This window comes from Pristis pectinata, chromosome 9 (assembly GCF_009764475.1).
Source record: "Pristis pectinata isolate sPriPec2 chromosome 9, sPriPec2.1.pri, whole genome shotgun sequence".
NCBI lineage: Eukaryota > Metazoa > Chordata > Chondrichthyes > Rhinopristiformes > Pristidae > Pristis > Pristis pectinata.
In genome coordinates, this window is record NC_067413.1 from 60,050,633 (window position 1) to 60,071,809 (window position 21,177).

Consider the following 21,177-nt stretch of genomic DNA (forward strand, 5'->3'; position numbering starts at 1 on the left):
AAATATAGGGTTCAGATGGTTGTACAGCTGGAAGTAACAGACAAGGGGAGGCACAAAGGGATTTGAAAATGAGAACAAAAAGATAAAAAGAGTTGTTGCCACACTATGAACCAATATAGATGCATGATCCAGGACTGCTGGGTAAATGGAAAAGATTCAATTTGGAATAAGATTATGGAATTTTAAATGACTTCAAATTCATCGAGGGTAAAAGAAGTTTGGAGCATGTTCAGGGTTAGGAGTAGAATGGAACAGTCAAGTATAGAGGAAACAAAGATATAGATGGAGGATTTCAGGAGCACTAGTATATCATTGCTGGACACTATAATCTAGGCTTGAATAGATTCACTCAGTTAAATATTCTAATGGCTCAAATGGTCAGTGTTCTAATCCCAATCAGAATGCCATCAGCTCAAGTACTTGTGGTAGTCAACTCAAAAAATATACCTGCCCATAACTTAGGACTTGCACAAACATTTGCGTGCTAAGAATTAAAATTCTATTAAAAACAAAGTATGAATGAAAATTGGTGACTTATAATGTGGTTCACAAAGTCTTTGATTTCCATTCTGAGCTTCTCTGAGAGTAAAAAACATAATACATGGAAGTTCCCAAACTCGCATAGAACCATCCAACAAAATGCAACAAATGTCTAGATGTTACTTCTGGGATTTTCAATCTCATTCGAGTGGCCACTTAGTCTATAGGCCATTCCTACAGAAGCAGAGTTTCCACTTTAAGCAAGTTCCAGGCAGGTACAGGGAACACAAATCAGTGAGTCTCCTTTAAGGTATTTACTTAATTGCTCTTTTTTGGCCCTCCCACCATCAACATAGTGGTACAATATTTCACAATCCAAACCCAACAAACTTATTAAACACCTAATTGACCAACCTCACCCATCAATCATGTGACCCCCCTGCACAATAGAGAGATCTTCATCTGTACCTTGAGTGCTATAGAATTTCCAAACAGTAGTCCCCACAACCAAAATAATGTTGGCTGCCATCAATGACCATTTAACATACCTCTGCAGGAACCAAGGAACTTGATAGTTAATGTAATGTTTGAAGAGAGGCAAGCACTGCTCTACAGAAGTTTTATTATGTATCATTTCTAGGAGAGGATAATAAATGACTTTCTTAGATCATACCTCAGTCTAGTTAGCCTGGTCAACATTCAGAATCATTCTGATAACTACTATGAAGATCTTTAAGCAGTTCATAAAATAGAATCAATTCAATACTACTATGTTGAATGATACCTGTTCTGTAGACCACTGATGTTGCATAATTTCTGCAAATTATCATAATCAATTCCTAAAAAATAGTTCATTCCTGAAGGGAAAAAAAACAGAGCAGTTTTTAATTTTAAAATCATTCACAATTATGGTCCTGGTAAGATAACTTGCACAACGCTGTGTCCTTAAAAGAAAAGTCCTATTTTTGTACATTAACTGTAAGTGTATTTTAAGCAAAGTTCCAAAAGCAACAGAATATAATTTGGCTGTGAGTCACTCAAGTCATATTTTTAGTTCCATCAGATGTTCTGGGAGTTAATAACGTTGCCCAGAGATTGTTCTGTAATCAGAAATAACAAATGTCTAATGTCTATAATTCCAACACCTTGAGTGCTATAGAATTTCCAAACAGCAGTCCCATGACCAAAACAGTTGTTGGCTGTTAACGTGCTTCTGCAGGTACCAAGGAAACTTGATAGTTAATGCAATGTTTAAATATATATATATCAATTTATATTATATATCAATTTTAGGAAGGAATAGTAAATGACTTACTTAATCATACTTCAATATAGTTAGCCAGGCAAACTTTCAGAATCATTCCGATTACACTTTCCTCTGAGGACCTTTCAGCAGTTTACAAAGCAGAATCAAATCAATTCTACTACGTTGAATGGTACTTATTCTGTAGATCAGTGATGTTGAAGAAGTTATAAAATATTAGCTGTGTTTTAGCAGGTGAGGAACCAAAAATTGCAGTGAAAGTTTAACACCCTTGACAAAGGTTCTTCCCTGTGATAAACAAGATGCTGAGGGTGAAAGCAATTATTCAGAATGAACATCTGGAGGAGGGGGCAAATTAGCTGGTGAAGAAACATTCTTCTGGTGGGATCTAGAAATTATACATGCCTGCTTGAAACACTACAGCCCTTCTTATGAAGCTATTCCCATAGTGCTTTTGAGTAGGGAGTTCCAGTACTTAGACCAAGCAGCAAAAAGGGCTAGCAATTTATTTCCAAGTTAGGATGGTATGCAACTTAAAGGGAAATGCTGATCCATGAGATAACAGATTGTGGTAGTATACATTGCTGCTACGTATGATGGTCCATAGATGTCCACTTTTGAACTGCCAGTTCAATCTCAGTCTATTTCATTTAGCACAATGTGATGGAGATGAGACCTGGAGCAGATCAGTCATGATCACATTGAATGGCAAGGCAAGTTTAAGGGACTGAATGTCTACTCCTATTTCTATTCTCTTGTGCTCCTTTGTACGAGGTGGGTGTTCTCGAGGTGAAGATTGGACTTTGTATCTACAGCAATCATGTAGTGGTCTGATTGTTATCATAAATAGATGCGTCTGGTAGCACAGGTTGACTGAGTCGATTGCTAACTTTTCCTAATTCTGATAAAAAGTCATCAACCTGAAGCATTAACATTTCCATCTCCACAGATGTTACTTAAACTGCTGTGTATTCGCAGCACTTTGTTTTTAGTTTTAATTGCACTCTCATGATGAACAGAATTTAAACCTAAAAGAATGTGAGGTGATGCATTTTGGGAGGACTAATAAGGCTAGGATATATAAATAGCAGGAAGGACTGAGGAACAGAGGGACCTTGGTGTACATTTCTAAGAATCCCTGAAGGTAGCAGAATAGTTAGATGAGGAGGTGAAGGCAGCTTATGGGATACTAGCCTGCATTAGTCAAGGCATAACATACACAGCAAGGAGATCATGGTATACACCATAGAAAGCATCCTATCAGGATGTATCACGGCTTGGTATGGCAACTGCTCTGCCCAAGATCGCAAGAAGCTGCAGAGAGTTGTGGACACAGCCCAGCGCATCACAGACACCAGTCACCCCTCCTTGGATTCCTTGTCTTTACCTCTCGTTGTCTTGGTGTAGCAGCCAGCATAATCAAAGACCCCACCCACCCAGGACATTCTCTCTTCTCTACTCTTCCATTGGGTAGAAGATACAGGAGCCTGAGGGCACGTACCACGAGACTTAAGGACAGCTTCTACCCCACAGTGATAAGACTATTGAACAGTTCCCTTATACAATGAGATGGACTATGGACTATGACCTTATGACCTCACGATCTACTTTGTTGTGACTTTGCACCTTATTGCACTGCACTTTCTCTGTAGCTGTGACACTTTACTCTGTACTGTCATTTTTTTTACCTGTACTACATCAATGCGCTCTGTACTAACTTGATGTAACTGCACTGTGTAATGAATTGACCCGTAAGATCGGTTTGTAAGACAAGTTTTTCACTGTACCTCGGTACAAGTGACAATAATAAACCAACACCAATGATATAACTTATTGTCCACAGCTGGAGTACTGTGTGCATTTCTGACCATCATACTATAGGAAGGGTGTGATTTCACTGGAGAGGATGCAGAGGAGATTCATCAGGGTGTTGCCTGGGATGGAGCATTTCAGCTATAAGGAGCAACTGAAAAGGCTGGATTTGTTTTCTTTAGAATGGAGACTGATGGCTGTCCTGACTGAGGTACACAAAATGATGAGGGGTATAGATAGTGACAAACCATTCACCTTAGTAGAGGACATAGGTCCAAGCTAAGGGTGGGAGGGTTTAGAAGGATCTGAGGAAGGATCTTTTCACCCAGATGGTTGAAATCGGGAACACACTGCCTGAAGAGTTTTGGAGGAAGGTTCACAAGAACACAAGAAAATACGAGAAGGAGTAGGCCACCACGTCAAGACTGCCCTACCATTCAATATGATCATGACTGATCTACACTGTCTTCAACTTCTCTTCTGTGCCAGCTCCCCATAACCCCCAATTCCTCATTCTTTCAAATATTTATCTAGTTCCATCTTAAATATATCTAATGATCTAGCTATTTTACTCTCACAACAATTGAGTATTTAGATGAGCACTTGAAATACTATGACACAGAAGGATATGGGCTGTGAGCTGGGAAACTGGATTCGTCGTTAATGTCCGTTTAATGGCCAATACGGGCGTGGTGAGCTGAAGAGCCGACTTCTGTGCTGTATGACTCCAAGAAATATGTTTCATAAAGTTGTAATTTTTTAAAGATATTCTCTTGAATTTAATGCTAAATCGGTGTGAGATTTTGCGTCAGTTCAGAAGCGGGGCCATTCGGCACATCATTCTATGCTGACCCATTCTATGTTGATGCCCGTCTCCTGGCTAAAGAGGAGGGCGGAGGTCACCTCCAGCAAACCCCGCCCCGGGGAACGGACAGACCGAGCCGGGAGCTTCCGCCTGGCTCTCACCCCAGCTCCAGCTTCTCTGGCTGCAGGGAAAACTTTCGACCCTCTTACCGGGAGTCAGAGCCAAGCGGCTCTTGCAACTGGCCGCAGGCACCCGAACCGGCATTTTCCTTCCGACCAACGGCAGGAGCCGGGTGGCCGGCGGTCTCCACGGCAACGGCACCGCGCCGGGGCACGTGACGCGACCAAGTCTCGCGGGCGGAGAAACATGTTCCGCAAGGTAAGTGAGTGAATGTCGTGCAATGTGGAGATAATTTCTGGTTCACCTGTTACCTCTCCGGAAAATGGTTAGAGGAACCAGACTTTTTTTTTGGAGTGCAAGCAACGTAACTGACTGTCCGCTCTGAAATCCTCCTCCAAAGCTCAGCTGGCAATGTAATGAAGGAATTAGGTTTATTATTACTGAAATATGTCCTGAAATGTGTTGTTTTGCTGCAGTAGCAGCAGTACTGTGCGAGACATGAAAATTACTATAAGTTACAAAACTAAATAATAGTGCAAAAGAGGAATAATGAGGTAGTGTTCATGAACCGTTCAGAAATCTGATGGTGGAGGGGAAGAAGCTGTCCTGAAATGTTGAGTGTTGGTCTTCAGGCTCCTGTACTTCCTCCCCAATCGTAGTAACATGAAGAGGGTATATCCTGGATGGTGAGGGTCCTTAGTAATGGATGCCACCTTCTTGAGGCGCCACCTCTTGAAGATGTCCTCGTTGGCAGGGAGGGTTATGCCTACGATAGAGTCTACAACTTTCTGCAGCCTCTTTTGATCCTGCACATTGGAGCCTCTGTACCAGGTGGTGATGCAACCAGTCAGAATGCTCTCCACTTTACATCTGCAAAAATTTGCAAGACTCTTTGGTGACATACCAAATCTCCTCAAACTCCTAATGAAGTAGAGCAGCTGGTGTGCTTTCCTTGTTATTGCATCAATGTGTTTGGCCCAAGAGAGATCCTCTGAGATGTTGATGTCCAGGAACTTGAAGCTGTACAATCTTTCCACCACTGACCCCTCAATGAAGATTGGTGTGTGTTCTCCCAACTTTCCCTTCCAGAAGTCCACAATCAATTCCTTTGTCTTGCTGATGTTGAGTGCAAGGTTGTTGTTGTGACACCACTCAACCAGCCAATCTACCTCATTCCTGTATGCTTCCTCATCGCCATCTGAGATTCTGCCAACAACAGTGGTGTCAGCAGCGAATTTATAGATGGCATTTAAGCCATGAAAGTAGAGTAGTGGGCTAAGCACGCATCCTTGAGGTGCACTTGTGTTGATTGTCAGCGAGGAGGAGATGTTATTGTCGATTTGCATGACTGTGGTCTCCCGATAAGGAAGTTGAGGAGGATCCAGTTGCAGAGGGAGGTGCAGAGGCCCAGATTGTGAAACTTGTTGATTAGTACTGATGGTGTTGATCGATACACAGTAACCTGACATATGTTTTGCTGTTTTCAATCCACCATTAGATAATTACAAGAAGATTTTGTGAATTAAACACCATAACAGCACTCCAAGAAAGGTCCTGTCCTGAAACGTTGACTGCATGCTTTTCTCCATGGATGCTGCCTGGCTGCTGAGTTCCTCCAGCATCATAGTGTTTTTCTCCAGGAAATATGAGCATGACAATCTGAAAACCATGTAAGAAACCTAGCATTTTCCAAAAATAGAGTGCAGATGAAATTCAGCCTCAAATAACTTGTCTGGAGAACAGAAAGAAGAGTTTACCTTTTATGTCAAACTGTCTATGAGTAGTAAAGATGCTATTGCACCTCAGTGATCACAATGGGAGAGAACTGTTCCATACAATAAAGCTTTCAAATGAGCGCATGGAGAATATTAGATGCAATACAAGCACATTACTGTTAGATGATTAATTAAGTTGAAATCATTGACAAGAAATTGTAGGACCATTACTTATTTTTATTACTATGTTTGGGATCACATTCTGCAATTTAGCTTGCTTTATTAAAATAGACACACTGTGGTCACATATAGAAAATCAAAATTCTGCAGAAACTGGAAATCTGAAAAGCAAAGAAAAAGTGCTGGAAAAAACTCAGTAGGAACTATTCAATTCTGAAGAAAGGTCGCTGACCTGAAATATTAGGTCTGTTTCTATTTCCATTGATGCAGCCTGACCTGCTGAGTATTTCAAGTATAAGTAACAATAGAACATAGAACACTACAGCACAGTACAGGCCCTTCGGCCCACAATGTTGTGTCGACATTTTATCCTGCTCTAAGATCTATCTAACCCTTCCCTCCCACATAGCCCCCTATTTTTCTATCATTCATGTGTTTAAGAGTCTCTTAAGTGTCCCTGATGTATCTGCCCCCACAACCTCTGCCGACTGTGCATTCCACACACCCACTACGCTCTATGTAAAAAAAAAACTTACCCCTGACATCCCCTTCATACCTTTCTCCAACCACCTCAAAATTATGTCCCCTCATGTTGGCCATTGTCGCACTGGGAAAAAGTCTCTGACTGTCCACTTGACCTATGCCTCTTATCATCTTGTACACCTCTATCAGGTCACCTCTCATCCTCCTTCTCTCCAAAGAGAAAAGCCCTAGCTCACTCAACCTATAAGACATGCTCTCCAATCCTGGCAACATCCTGGTAAATCTCCTCTGCACCCTCTCTAAAACTTCCACATCCTTTCTATAATGAGGTGACCAGAACTGAACACAATACTCCAAGTGTGGTCTGACCAGAGTTCTTTAGAGCTGCAACATCACCTCGTGGCTCTTGAACTCAATACCCCGACTAATGAAGGCCAACACTCCATACACCTTCTTAACAACCCTATCGACCTGCGTGGCAACCTTGAGGGATCTATGGATGTGGACCCCAAGATCCCTCTGTTCCTTCACACTGCTAAGAGTCCTGCCACTAACCTTGTATTCTGCCTTTGAATTCGATCTCCTGAAGTGTATCACTTCACACTTATCCGGGTTGGACCCCAGATTAACCATATTTCCTCTTTAGGGTATTAACTGACATGCCAAACAAAGAGACTCTAAACCAAAATTTAAAACAACTTAATCTTTATTGACACTTGAGTTACTTAAGCATGTATGTGTACCACTGACTTCTAACAACTTCACATTTGATTTACTGTTCCAATTTATCACTTCTGATGTTAAGTCACAAGACTCACAGCTTGGACAAATACTACCCGTATGAGATGAATTGGCCAGATTCACTGCACAGCTTTGTAGCCTTCTCTGAGTTCCAAACTCAAGACCTTCCTTCTTGCAATGGTTGTTCCCAGGTTGTCACTCCCGATGTCTCGAAATGCCCTTCTTTTATATGACTTTTCTTCCTAAAGGTTTTTTGTATTCTTACCCCAGCTCAGGACTGTCATGATTCTGAAGTCAATCATTTCAAGTTATTGCTCATCCAAGAACTGAGTAAACAAAACATCTTTCCTTATCAGGCTAGAAAGTTCTTGATTATAAAGATGTCTGTTTGTACTTTCCCACTCCCCCCCTCCCACTCTCCCTCCACCCTCTTCTTATAATGCAATCCCTTTATAGGATGGCCATTGCCAGACACACTTATCTTGTTTGTACTGTTTCTGATGGTCAAGTCACTTAGCTAGAAAGCTGTCTCAGCTATGCTCTCATCAGGTGACATTCACAGAACCTTCCTTCACTGTACTACTTTGTTGTGTGGTTCCCAGCGCGCGCGTGCGCGCTCTCTCGCTCTCTCTCTCTCTCTCTCTCTCTCTCTCTGTATATTGGCTATTATTCCTATTAATACTTCAACATTCTTAAAATTCACATTTTTGAGATATTACATAGTTGAATAATATATTTTCCATTTAGTTAAGTTGCAAGGAAAACAAGGGTACAGTAAATTACAAGGGAGGATGGGAAACAGAACCTGGTGAGTTTCAAGGGAGCAAGGAAAAGAGAACCAGGTGAATTTCAAGGGACTGTGGAAATGTGAGCTATGGTGAGTTTAAAGGGAGTGTGGGAACCAGCGTATGAGTACGTTATAGGGAGCATGGGAATCGGCACCTGGTGACCCTGATGCCAATCTTCAGGATTTATGAATTGTCAGATAACAGGTTGTTGGAGTTTTACTGTAGTACCTTTTAATGTAGTAAAACATCACAAAGCACTTCACAGAAGAACTAGCAAATAAAAATTGGCACCAAGCCAAAGAAGGAGATGCTAGTGCAAATGACTTAAAGTGTGATCAAAAACCTAGTCTTAAATGTAATATTTAACATGTATAGTGTTGGTTTCTTTAAATAATTGCTACTTCAAGGCTGTGTTGCTTTAAAGGTGGCATCATATGATCTAGTGATGTGTGTTGTCGTGACACTAGCTAGTCTAAGATGTGCCAAAGCTTTGCCTGCCTCTGTGGAGAAGCAATAATAAGTATGTAGCCCTGACACTGTTAGATTTTATTTAGTAAAATATGCTATAACATGGGTCAGAGGTACTGGTTGATGAAAATATAACACTTAGATGCTATGTTGAATCATAATACCAGGTGTAAACACTCCCAATTGAGATAATGTGTATGTGTGCTAAGAGACAGGTATATGATTCAACTGAGATAGCACACAATGGAACAAAGACATCCAAGGTGCTGGATTTTTTTTTGATTTATTCATTCACAGGATATTGATGTTGCTGACATCAAAGCTTTTGTTGTCCATTCTTAATTGCTCCTGAGTTGAGTATGCAATTAAGAGTCAATTATATCGGTAGGTATGGATTCATAAATAGGCCAAACTATGTAAAGATGATACATTTCCTTTCCTGAAGGAGGATTATTGAACCTGTTAGCTTTTTACATCAAACTGGCAATCACACAAACATCGTTATTATGATTAACTATTTTTAATTCCATATTCATTGAATTACTTGAATTTAATTTCCCTTGTTCCAATTGTGGGATTTGAACTCTTGCCTCTGGTTCAGTGGTCCAGAATTCTGGCTGCTAAGTTAATTTAACCATTCTGCTACATGCCTGAGATTTTCAAGCCATAACCTGTCTCAAGAATGGAAACAATAGAAGGAAGAATTCACATTGTATATTGAGCTGGTTTTGAGCAGATGAAAGTATTATTGGATCTCATTGATCACAAGGGGTGAGAATTGTACCATACTATAAACTCCCTCTTCTGAGACTATGTCAGATGCTGGAATCCACTCGGCAGTGAAACAGTTTACTGTTACTGTTTTCTCATGGATGTCCAGGATCACAGTGAATAGTTTGATGCTTTCTCACAGAGCTATAACCTTGAATAGATAATTGAAGATTTAAAGAACTTTATCATCAGATCAGATTATTTATGGAATCTGGAGTACACTCTGAGGGAATGACTACTATATGAGACAGAGTTCTCTCTAGAAAAGTGCACACAAAGCTTTAGAGCAAACCAAAACCAGCCTAGAAATGTTGGATGGCCAACAGTAAGAAGTGCATGTGATGAAGTATAAAACAAAAGGCAAAAAAGGGAAAATATAGCCAAAGTCAATTGGAAGATCATTTCTGCAAACTGTGTGCGATAATGAGGATATCATAGGTCCATGGAGTAGATAAAATGAGACATGCAGGGTCAGATGCAGCATAACAGTTGAGAAGTTTTATTTAATGAAATGCCCTGATTGTTGGTTTGAATTAAGTTTTTCAGTAACTTTGAGAAAAACTGAGACATTAAGGAGTGCATTCAAGAATGAAAAAGGGGTAGAGACTTGATATTCATGTCCTTCCGTGTGGATGTGACTCTGGCTCTATAATTGCATATCTTTTTGGATATTTGTGATTCACCAAGTGAGGTTTGTTTTTCACACACTGCATCTTTGGTTCGGTATCTATTATATGGCATGAAACATCGATCTGTGCCTTTGTTACCTCTAGATATGACTATTCCAACACACTCCTGTCAACATTCATTTATTCCTCTCTCCATAACCTCATACAAAATGCGGCTGCCCATGTTCTAAAACACTTCATCACATGACTTCTTCAGTCTCGGGGTGCTAATCAATATTGGCACCCAGTTAAGCAGCATCTTGATTTAAATATTCACATTTTTGTTTATCATTGTAACTCCTTTATCACAATAACCTTCTGACATATCTACACTTCCCTAATTTTGATCTCTTGCTCATCCATGAATTTAGGCTGTTCAGTGTGAATGGCTGTGCCATCAGCTACCAAAGTTCTCAGCTCTAGCATTCCCTCCTTTAATCATTCCTGAATACATTATTTTTATTATCCCTTAAAATGCTTCTCAATACCTGCTGTTTGACCTTTCAATTTAACGTTCAGTGTCTCCTATGTGCTTCAGCACCAATTTTTGATTGATATGCTAATATAAACTGCTTTGATATATTTTGCTATATAAACCGTGCCATATAAATGCAAGTTAGTATTGTTGATGTCGTATTATTAGAAAGTTTGTGCTCTACAGCTTAAAAGTTAATTTACATTGATCATTTTACTTTGCTTTTACACTGTCTGTTTCCTAAGAAAGTGGTTGTTATGATAATTATCTCACAACACCTGTTTTACCCTCACTTAAAATGACTTACTGATTTTCCTTTGTAACATTATCAGAGATAAAATGTCATTGAAAATCTAATACACTATTATTTTGACTACAAGAAATACCTGGCTTTTGCATGCCTTCGCCTCTCCTTCAGAGGAAAATGGTTGCCAAAGACAATTTTAAAATGGGCCAAATGTAATTACAATATTTTTATGCAACATAACTTAAACTATAGTTTGTAAAGGAGACTTTAATTTAATTTGAAAATCCATGTCACTTAAAATGCTTTGTTTTCTTCAGCCTAGAAAACCAGTAGAGGAATTTCCTTTTGACTTTATTTTAATCATTCATCTTTGTTCATTGGCATATATAAACTGACACCCTTGACTAATACATCAACCAGATTTGGAGTTCTTTTAATTATTCTGTGATTTGCAATGTAAATAGTTTGATAGAAAAGGAAAACAAAAGAGAAATTATTCAAATTTAGGATACTAATTACCATAACCTATTTGAATGGAGTGTTAATGGTTGATCAGTTTATTCCTTCTGTTCCTTGGAATAAAAGGACTCTGAAATTCCAAGAGGTGAAGCAGAGAGAAAAGATGACTTGTATCAAGGGGATGTAACTTTAACTAATTTCAAAAATAGTTTAAATAATCATGAGAACTTTCTTCGTATGTCCATGGCCATCTTCCCAACTATTTACCTCCCTTCTCAAAACCATACTGGATTTTCCTTGTAAATTCTACACATCCCATCTTTAAGTGATATCAAGGGAAATCATGCCAGTTGCAGAACAGCTGTGAATACTGATGGAGGCCCAGAAAACACCCAGAAGTTTCAGGCAGAAGGTTAATTATTCCTTAAGGACATAAGTTACTTCTAAAGGGTGGCACCTTTGGAAACAAAAATAAACTCAATAATAACTTCTTTCTCTGACTGGGAAGAGACTTGGGAACTAGATACTAATTTAGTATTAGTCAGTGGATTATGGGGATTCTTTTTAATAAAAAACAGGAAGGGAGCGATCACACACACACACACACACACACACACACACACACACACAGCATCAGAGACACTGAGGAGCAGATTGGGAGGCAGATTTTGGAAAGGTGCAAAAATAACAGGGTTGTTGTCATGGGTGATTTTAACTTCCCTAATATTGATTGGCACTTTAGTGTAAGGGGGACAGGTGGGGCAGAGTTTGTTAAGAGTGTCCAGGAAGGATTCCTGACACAGTATGTGGACAGGTCGACCTGAGGACAGACCATTATGGACCTGGTACTAGGCAATGAGCCTGATCAGGTTTCAGATCTCTCGGTGGGAGAACATTTTGGAGACAGTGACCATAACTCCTTGACCTTTACCACAGCCTTGGAGAGGAATTGGAGCAGATGATATGGGAAAGTATTTAATTGGGGGAGGGGGAATTATGATGCTATCAGGCAGGAACTTGGGAGCATAAATTGGGAACAGATGCTCTTGGGGAATTGCACAACGGAAATGTGGAGGTTGTTTAGGGAGTACTTGCATGGTGTTCTGGACAGGTTTGTCCCACTGAGGTGGGGTTAGGATGGTAGAGTGAAGGAACCGTGGTTGACAAAAGACATAGATTATCTTGTCAAAAGGAAGAAAGAAACTTACCTAAGGTTAAGAAGGCAAGGATCAGACAAGGGTCTTGAGAGTTACAAGGTAGCCAGGAGGGAGCTTAAGCTTAAGAATGGATTTAGGAGAGCTAGAAGAGGGCATGAGAAGGCCTTGGTGAGTAGGATTAAGGAAAACCCCAAGGCATTCTACATGTGTGTGAAGAATAGAAGGATGACTAGAGTGGGGGAGGACCGATCAGGGATAAACAAGGAAACGTGCCTGGAGTCAGAAGAGGTAGGAGAGGTCTTTAATGACTACTTTGCTTCAGTATTCACCAGTAAGAGAGACCTTGACATTTGTGAGGATGGTTTACATCAGGCTGATATGCCAGAGCATGTCATTGTGAGGAAAGAGGATGCGCTGGAACTTTTGAAAAACATTAGGATAGATAAGTCACAAGGGCCAGATGGGATATATCCAAGGTTTTTATGGGAAGCAAGGGAAGAGATTGTTGTGCCTTTGGTGATGATCTTTGCATTCTCACTAGTCACAGGAGCAGTGCTGGATGATTGGAAGGTGGCAAATATTGTTCCTTTGTTCAAGAAATGGAGTAGGGATAACCCTATGAATTATAGGCCAGTGAGTCTTACTTCACTGGTGGGCAAATTACTGCAGAAGATTCTTAGAGACAGGATTTATGGGCATTTGGTGAAGCATAGGCTGATTGGGGACAGTCAGCATGGCTTTGTGAGGGCAGATCCTGCCTCACAAGCCTGATTGAATTCTTTGAGGATGTGACAAGGCACATTGATGAAGGTAGAGCAGTGGATGTGGTGCACATGGATTTTACTAAGGTATTTTACAAGGTTCCTCATGGAAGGCTCATTCAGAAAGTCAGGGGGCATGGGATCCAGGGAAACTTGGCTGTGTGGATTCAGAATTAACTCGCCCATTGAAGACAGAGGGTGGTTGTAGATGGAGCGTTTTCTTCCTGGAGGTCAGTGACCAGTGGTGTTCTGCAGGGATCTGTTCTGGGACCCCTTCTCTTTGTGATTTTTATAAATGACTTGGATGAGGATGTGGAAGGGTGGGTTAGTAAGTTTTCACATGACACGAAGGTTGGTGGTGTTGTGGATATTGTAGAAGGTTACTATATGTTACAACAGGACATTGATTGGATGTAGAGCTGGGCTGAGAAGTGGCAGATGGAGTTCAACCAGGATAAGTGTGAAGTGATGCACTTTGGAAGATTGAATATGAAGGCAGAATACAAGGTTAATGGCAGGACTCTTAGCAGTGTGGAGGAACAGAGGGATCTTGGGGTCCATGTCCATAGATCCCTCAAGGTTGCTGCACAGGTCGATAGGTTTGTTAAGAAGGCGTATGGTGTGTTGGCCTTCATTAGTTGGGGGATTGAGTTCAAGAGCCATGAGGTGATGTTGAAGCTCTATAAAACTCTGGTTAGACCACACTTGAAGTATTGCATTCAGTTCTAGTTGCCTCATTATAGGAAGGTTGTGGAAGATTTAGAGGGGGTGCAGAGGAGATTTACCAGGATGCTGCCTGGATTGGAGAGCATGTCTTATGAAGATAGGTTGAGTGAGCTAGGACTTTTCTCTTTGGAGCGAAGGAGGATAAGAGGTGACTTGATAGAGGTGTACAATATAAGAGGCGTAGATCGAGTGGACAGCCAGAGACTTTTTCCCAGGGCAAAAATGGCTAACACGAGGGGACGTAATTTTAAGGTGATTGGAGGAAGGTATAAGGGGTATGTCAGAGGTAAGTTTTTTTACACAGAATGGTGGGTGCATGGAACGCACTGCCGACAGAGATGGTGGAGGCAGATACATTAGGGACATTTAAAAGACTCTTAGATAGCCACATGAATGATAGAAAAATGGAGGGCCCTGTGGGAGGGAAGGGTGAGATAGATCTTAGAGCAGGATAAAATGTCGGCTCAACATCATGGGCCAAAGGGCCTATACTGTGCTGTAGTGTTCTATGTTCTAAATCCAGGTACCTGGGATGCAACCATCTAAATTATTCAAAATTATCCCACTCTTACAATTTTTGAGATAAAGTTGCCCCTCATCACATTTGAACACAGTAGAGGAATTAAAGTTGCTCCAAGACATTCCAGATGTAGATCAAAACTTCTATTAAAATGTATGATGACAGTCAGTAAGAATTCCAGCTGGGAAGGAAAAATGACTGGGACTTTCTAGACTAGATTTTTGGCCATCTTTTTAAAACAAAAACTTGAAGATCTTCTAACTGTTGCTCACAGTTGGGAGAGAATATGCTGCTTTATGCAAAAAATATTAAACAATATGAGCTCCAGTGTTTTTTAATGATATATGAGCCTGTTTCCTTACTTATTCAGCCCATGAAGTCTGCCCTGCCATTCAATTAGATTATGGTTTTATTGAAACTCAATTCCAGTTACTATTACAACTTCCTAATACAATATACAAATGTATTATGAGTTATTTTCCTGCCCAGGGGGTAACATAGGAATTTAAATTTTACGTTTTTGGAGGGGTTAAATGCACTCACGTTATAGATAAATGCACATACATGTATCCTTAATATACCTGATAATTATTAGGTGATCTCTATGCATGTGGTCTTCTCTGTGTATACATCCCCTTCATCTACATATGCTCCTACTTTTGTGGAACTGCTCATAAATACATATTAAAAATTCTCTCCTCAAGTGTAGGGATACTGTGTTGTCAGAGAATTGGGACTTCGCAAGCTCTGCCAAAGGAACACTTTTCTTTTTAAATCAGTGTTCTGGAGTAGAAGAGCTTCCTCTCAATCCCAATTTTCCATCCTTCCACCCACTTTCCTAGATCTTATCTTTACATTGCTGCAAGAGTACTTCAGGTAATTTATGCCCCTCCACCATGTGAACATACCAATTTCACTTTTTGTGCAGAAAATAATGCTACTGTTCCCCCTAATTAATTGATCTTACACTTCGAGTCAAATATAAATCCTTAGCTATTTTCCAGCATTAGATTGATACCAAGATAAAGGTGATTAGCTTGCAATTAAACATATTGTTGGTTAGGGTATAAATTGCAATAAGTTAATGCTAAGAATAGAAATAATTCTTTCAATATAATTATTAAACGGATAATGGTATTAGGCTACATTTGATGCTAATTTCCTATTAAGAAGCTTGTTATTGGCAGGAATAGTCACAGATGAAAAGCAATTTACTAAATCAGAATCTCAGTATTAAAGACGGTCTACAGGATGCATAATCAAATATTTATCAATGGTTAACACTTCCAAGGTATTGTTAATAATAGCTTCTTAACACTAAAAACTTTTCTTCTTTAAATATAGTGAAATACAATTTAAATTCCTAATTGTTAGAAATTGCACAGACATCCTCGATTTGCACAGGTTTCAGTGATACTGGAATCTGTACAGACCTCACCAGTGATAGCATTAACTTTGTTAACTTATTACTATATTAAATCATGTTCTGTGTCACTGGGTTAAAGTCTTTTAATTCACTTTCTCACGTGCAATGTTATTTTATGTTGTGTTATTATCTTTCAGCAAGGCTTACCGTTTTAAGTCAAATGTAACCAAATTTATTTTATATTACTGAATTAAAATCAACCTATGATCTGAAATCATCTGTTCCAAATGGTTGATTGATCAATAAAATCTTTCATTACACTTGTATTTCACCACAGACTTTCTGTGGGACTTTGCACTGGAACTAGGGAAATTAGAATGCGCCATGTTGTTTCGAGTTCCATTGGAAAATCTGCATGGGAAAGGGCAGGTGACTGTGTAGCCTCTAAACCAATCATTTTATTGGATCATTACAAAGACTTATTGGGCTAGAAACAAATGGTATAAGATTAGCCACCTGATATTGCAAGCAATGGAATATGACACCAAAAAGTATTCATTTCACCATGCCACACTTTACTCTCTTGCTGGAGAAGATGATATACAACATGAATTAACTGGAGTGGACATGCATGCTGCATGTTTTAATTGCTAAGGATGAGCTTAATACATAGTGAAGAACTGTAAGGAAAGTTGTGCTCTATATCGAGTAGCATAGAATAGTTCATCAACAATACAGGGCAGGGATTTGGCTAGGGTTTGAGAGGTTCTTTCCAACTGATCACCTCCATTAACATGCATGTGGAAGTATGATGCAAAATCCAATGTCTACATTCTCAGTTGCTACTTCTGATGGGGATTATTAGGCATTGATCTCCACCATGGCTTGCCTCTGTACACCCATTATACACTGAGGGACAAAAGAAAAGGAAAGGAGTAGCTGTTTTTTTCCTGGAAACCTTCTCGCCTATCCATTAACCTAATGCTGGTCTATTTCAACTTCATATTCCTGCACAATCCCCATATCCCTAAACATCCAGAAATCTCTGCTTTTAAGGAACAGTGACTGAGCCTCCCAGTTCATTGGGATAGAGAATTCCAAAAAATCACCAGCTTCAGACTGAAGAAATTTATTTCCTTCTCAGACTTGGCCTACCCCATATTATGACTCTGTGACCCCTGGTTCTACACTTGTCAGCCACGGAAACATCCTCTCTGTTTGCAGCCTATCAAGCCCTAAGTTACTATAAGTTTCAATGAGATTTCCTTTCATTTTTCTAAACTCTTAAGAGAATGCAGGCCTAGTCTACTGAATCTCTCCTCATGGTGGGAAACCTGCCATCCTTGGAACCTGTCTCATGGATTTTCTCTACATTCCCTGTATGGCAAGTATATACTTCTTTAGATAAGGAGACCAAAACTCTGTAATACTCCAGACACAGTCTTGCCAAGTCCCTATATAAATGCAATAAGACATCTTCACTCCAGTACTCAGGTCCTCCCATAATAAAAGCTAATGTACCATTAGTTTTCCTAATTGATTGCTACACATGCATTTAAAAAATGGTCTGCTTTTCTGTTTTGAGTACCAGAGTGGATAACTTCATATTTTTCAACATTATCATGCATCTGCCATGTTCTTGCCCTCTCACTCAGCTTGCCTATATCCTCTCTAAACCTCTTTACATCCTCCTCCCTACTCATACTTCCACCTAATATTGCAGTCAGTTCAAGATAATGTCAGGCTTGTCATGAGATGTAAGTAAATCGATGTCATAGAGTCAATGTTACCACACACCATAGGGAAGCATGCAATCTTGAATCCAGTAAGAGAAAAGATAGGAATAGTTTCGTTTAACTCATGGAGCAGACTCGATGGGCCGAGTGGCCTACTCCTGCTCCTTTGTCTTGTGATCTTGTGAGAATACAATGACTATCTCTGTTCTCAGTGCTTTCATCAATTCTGAGAGGAAAATTTACCCAGTCTGTAAGCAACTGTTTTCTGTCCAGCCTTTGTCATCAAAGTTTTCTTCAGCATTAGCCAATTTCCTATAAACTTGAAACTTCATACAAGTGTGCAAAAGTTCATCACAATGCACAGTAATGTAAAACTAATAAGCAATCGTTCATAATCCTCTAAATAAAACACGTTAATGGTGAGTATCATAAATGTTGTTTAACATGGTGCACAGCTTTGCAAAGATAAAAGGAATCCCATCAATTGTATGCGTGGGCTTCAGCATGGAGTTCCAAAATGGCAGCAGTGGTATCCAATTATCATTGCACACTGGCATCACGATCTGCCAGCCCTGCATGCTGTCAGCAGCTGTTAGATGCACATAAACAAATCCTTTAACAAATGGTACACAAAATAAATTTTTCCCACATGTGGTGCTTCTATTATTCTATGTTGAAACATACAAGATGATATGCCCTTCTCCAGTGTCATGGAAATTATCCAGTGCATTTTAAATTCATAGGTAAGGCTTGGGCTCCCATTCAATCTACAAAAGCAGGTATGGGTTTCATCGAAATGGCTAGGATCACACCTGAGAGTGGTTAAGATAAATGAAATTATTCAGATGAAGGCAAAAGGCCTTTCAAATTAAAAATAATTGGTTAGATGTTAACATGCTCCCATCACTCATGGAAAACAGGATTCCTAGTAATATGAAATTCATGAGTTTTAAATTGAATTCAGTTCATAATGCTTATCGCCATTGTTTCAATACTCTTATGGAAAGTGCATGTCAATGGCAAGGCTGCTACTCATTGCTTATCTCTATATGCACTTGATGAGATGATGGTGAGTCGCTTGATGGTGGTGATGGTGAACCTTGAACCAGTGTAGCCAGCATGAAGGTACCTACTCATTGCTGTCAGAAATTTCAGAGCTTATTTTCAAATCACGATGTTGTGTGCCTTGAAGGAGAACTGGTGGCAATGTGATAATAACAAAATAAAATGACATGGACAGAAGTATTTTGTATGTTTAAAGGTTAGAAAAGTAATCTGTTTTGACAACTTAATCAACTCGGAAAACATCCTATTTCTTAATGTTCGTGAATGAATTGACTATCATTAGTCTTTAGCTCACCTGTATTTGGCACACCATCACGTTGTCAAAACAGATTACTTTTCTAACCTTTAAACATAGAAAATACTTCTGTCCATGTCATCTTATCTTGTTATTATCACATTGCCACCAGTTCTCCTTCAAGGCACACACCATGAATATATATTCATATAACTTCTTTCATATTCTTACGAAGGACATATCAAAATGCTTGACGGTCAACATTACACTGTTGACAAATGTGACAGCCAAGTCGCGCAAAGCACAAATAAAATAAATGAACATTTAATCCCTTTTATGTGATATTGGTGGATTATAATTAACTGGGACACCAAGAGGGTCTCCATGCTCTTTTTGCAAATAATGTTCAGAGATTTTGTTTTACCTCCCCAAGCAGATAGACAAAACATAAGTTTAAGAAGACTAGAAGTAGGCTCTGCAGCTCTTTGTTCTTGTTCTACCACTCAGCTTTAAATTAATTTCTCTACCTTTGTTCCATTTCCTTAATACACTTAATGTAAATCTATCATTCACAAACTTGAACATTTTATTTAGCTGAATATCTACACTTTTCTCTGCTCTGACACTGAAAATGTGCTTCCAAATTTCACTGCTAAATGTACTATTGCTAATTTAAGATTCTACTCCCTCATTTTTAATTCTCCCAAACTTTTACACTCATTTTATTACTTTTATTGAATACATACAAAGCAATGTTCACAGAATTTAACCTTTTAAACTCTGTTAACTCTGTCATCCTAAATTAGGTATTTCCAATAACACAACGTAGTATTACACAGATATTTCAGCCTTATGTGCTCGTATCCTGAAGCAGAGCCAGAATTGGTGACTGACTGCCACAGAAGCAGGAGACTACTATTGAAACAAGCTTGATTATTTATAGTAAATTATCATAAAAATATCATTTGGGTTCCTGGACCATCTTCTAGCTAATTGAATTGTGGCTGAAGGTTTTGAACAGATGTACTTCCACTCAATTGGAGTGAGATTCTGATTTGTAATTGGATTCTTGGAGGAACTTTATCATCTTCAAACTGAATTTATCACACTTCAGTAGATGCCAATGACCATGATGATGTTTCATCAGAATGCCAATATATTGCATAACATCAGAAACAACAGTGATCTTCAACTGTCTGGGCTATGAGTAAAATCAAGTACTTAACGAACCATTGCTATTGGATGCCTCTTCATCTGGAAACTGAATGATACTGATTTTGTTTTTAGCAGCCTACTGATTGCCTGAATGTGAGCACAAATAATACTGTTTCTCTCTGGGAATGATTGATTCTCAAATACTTTTGATTCTACATCTCTTATCAAAGAGCAAATGTCAGGGTATAAACCAGCAATACTACCAAACACATTTGCCATTGCATGGTTTGAAATAGGGGCTCAATCCTATAATATGAACCCACAATATCAATCTATAGCATTGGATAGACAGATACTTGCACACTAATACAGCTTCCACCTGTAACTTTCAGTATAGCTTGGTAGGTCCCATTTAATTACGAATTTTGTGGATGCTACAGATGTACCTAAACAAACAGAAAAAATGTTTATCCAATTTCTTTCTTTATTTTGTCACAGGATTTGGGATAGGCGGTAGTGGTGAAATACATTCTTGAATTGTTTCAGTCTTTGTGGACAGTTCTGTAAAGTGGAAAATTCCAGGATTTTGTCCTTGTGCGAATGAAGGAATGATGTAACATTTCCAAATCGGCCTGGAATATCACTTAGAAAGGAATTGGTAGATGGTGGTATTGATATGCACTTATTTATGTTGTTGGGTGGTAAAGGGAATAGTTTTGGCCAATGCTCCTAAGGAAGTCTTGGCAATGCTGCAGTACCTCTAGTAGATGATACACATTGTAGCAATAATGCACTAGGGTGAAGGGAATATGTGTTTAAAACAGCAGATAGTACTGGATGTGGCCATGCTTCTAACTGTTAATGGATCTTCACCTTTGCAGCCATCACACACTTCACTTGAGCCTTGTAGGTGGTGGAATGTCTTCAGGTAGTCAGGAGGTTGGGTCAGCATTGAATGTACATCTTCCGACTGCTTGTCA

At 39.4% G+C, this 21,177-nt stretch overlaps 1 protein-coding gene across 1 annotated transcript in view; it reads left to right on the forward strand.

Moving 5' to 3' along the window:
- Positions 1-4,421: 4,421 nt before the first annotated feature.
- The window catches only part of LOC127573997 (cyclic nucleotide-gated cation channel beta-3-like), an 89,200-nt gene continuing 72,444 nt past the window's right edge, over positions 4,422-21,177 (forward strand). Inside the window, exon 1 of the mRNA XM_052022589.1 lies at positions 4,422-4,739. Coding sequence (XP_051878549.1) covers positions 4,422-4,739 — 318 coding nt within the window. The remainder of the gene's footprint in view (positions 4,740-21,177) is intronic.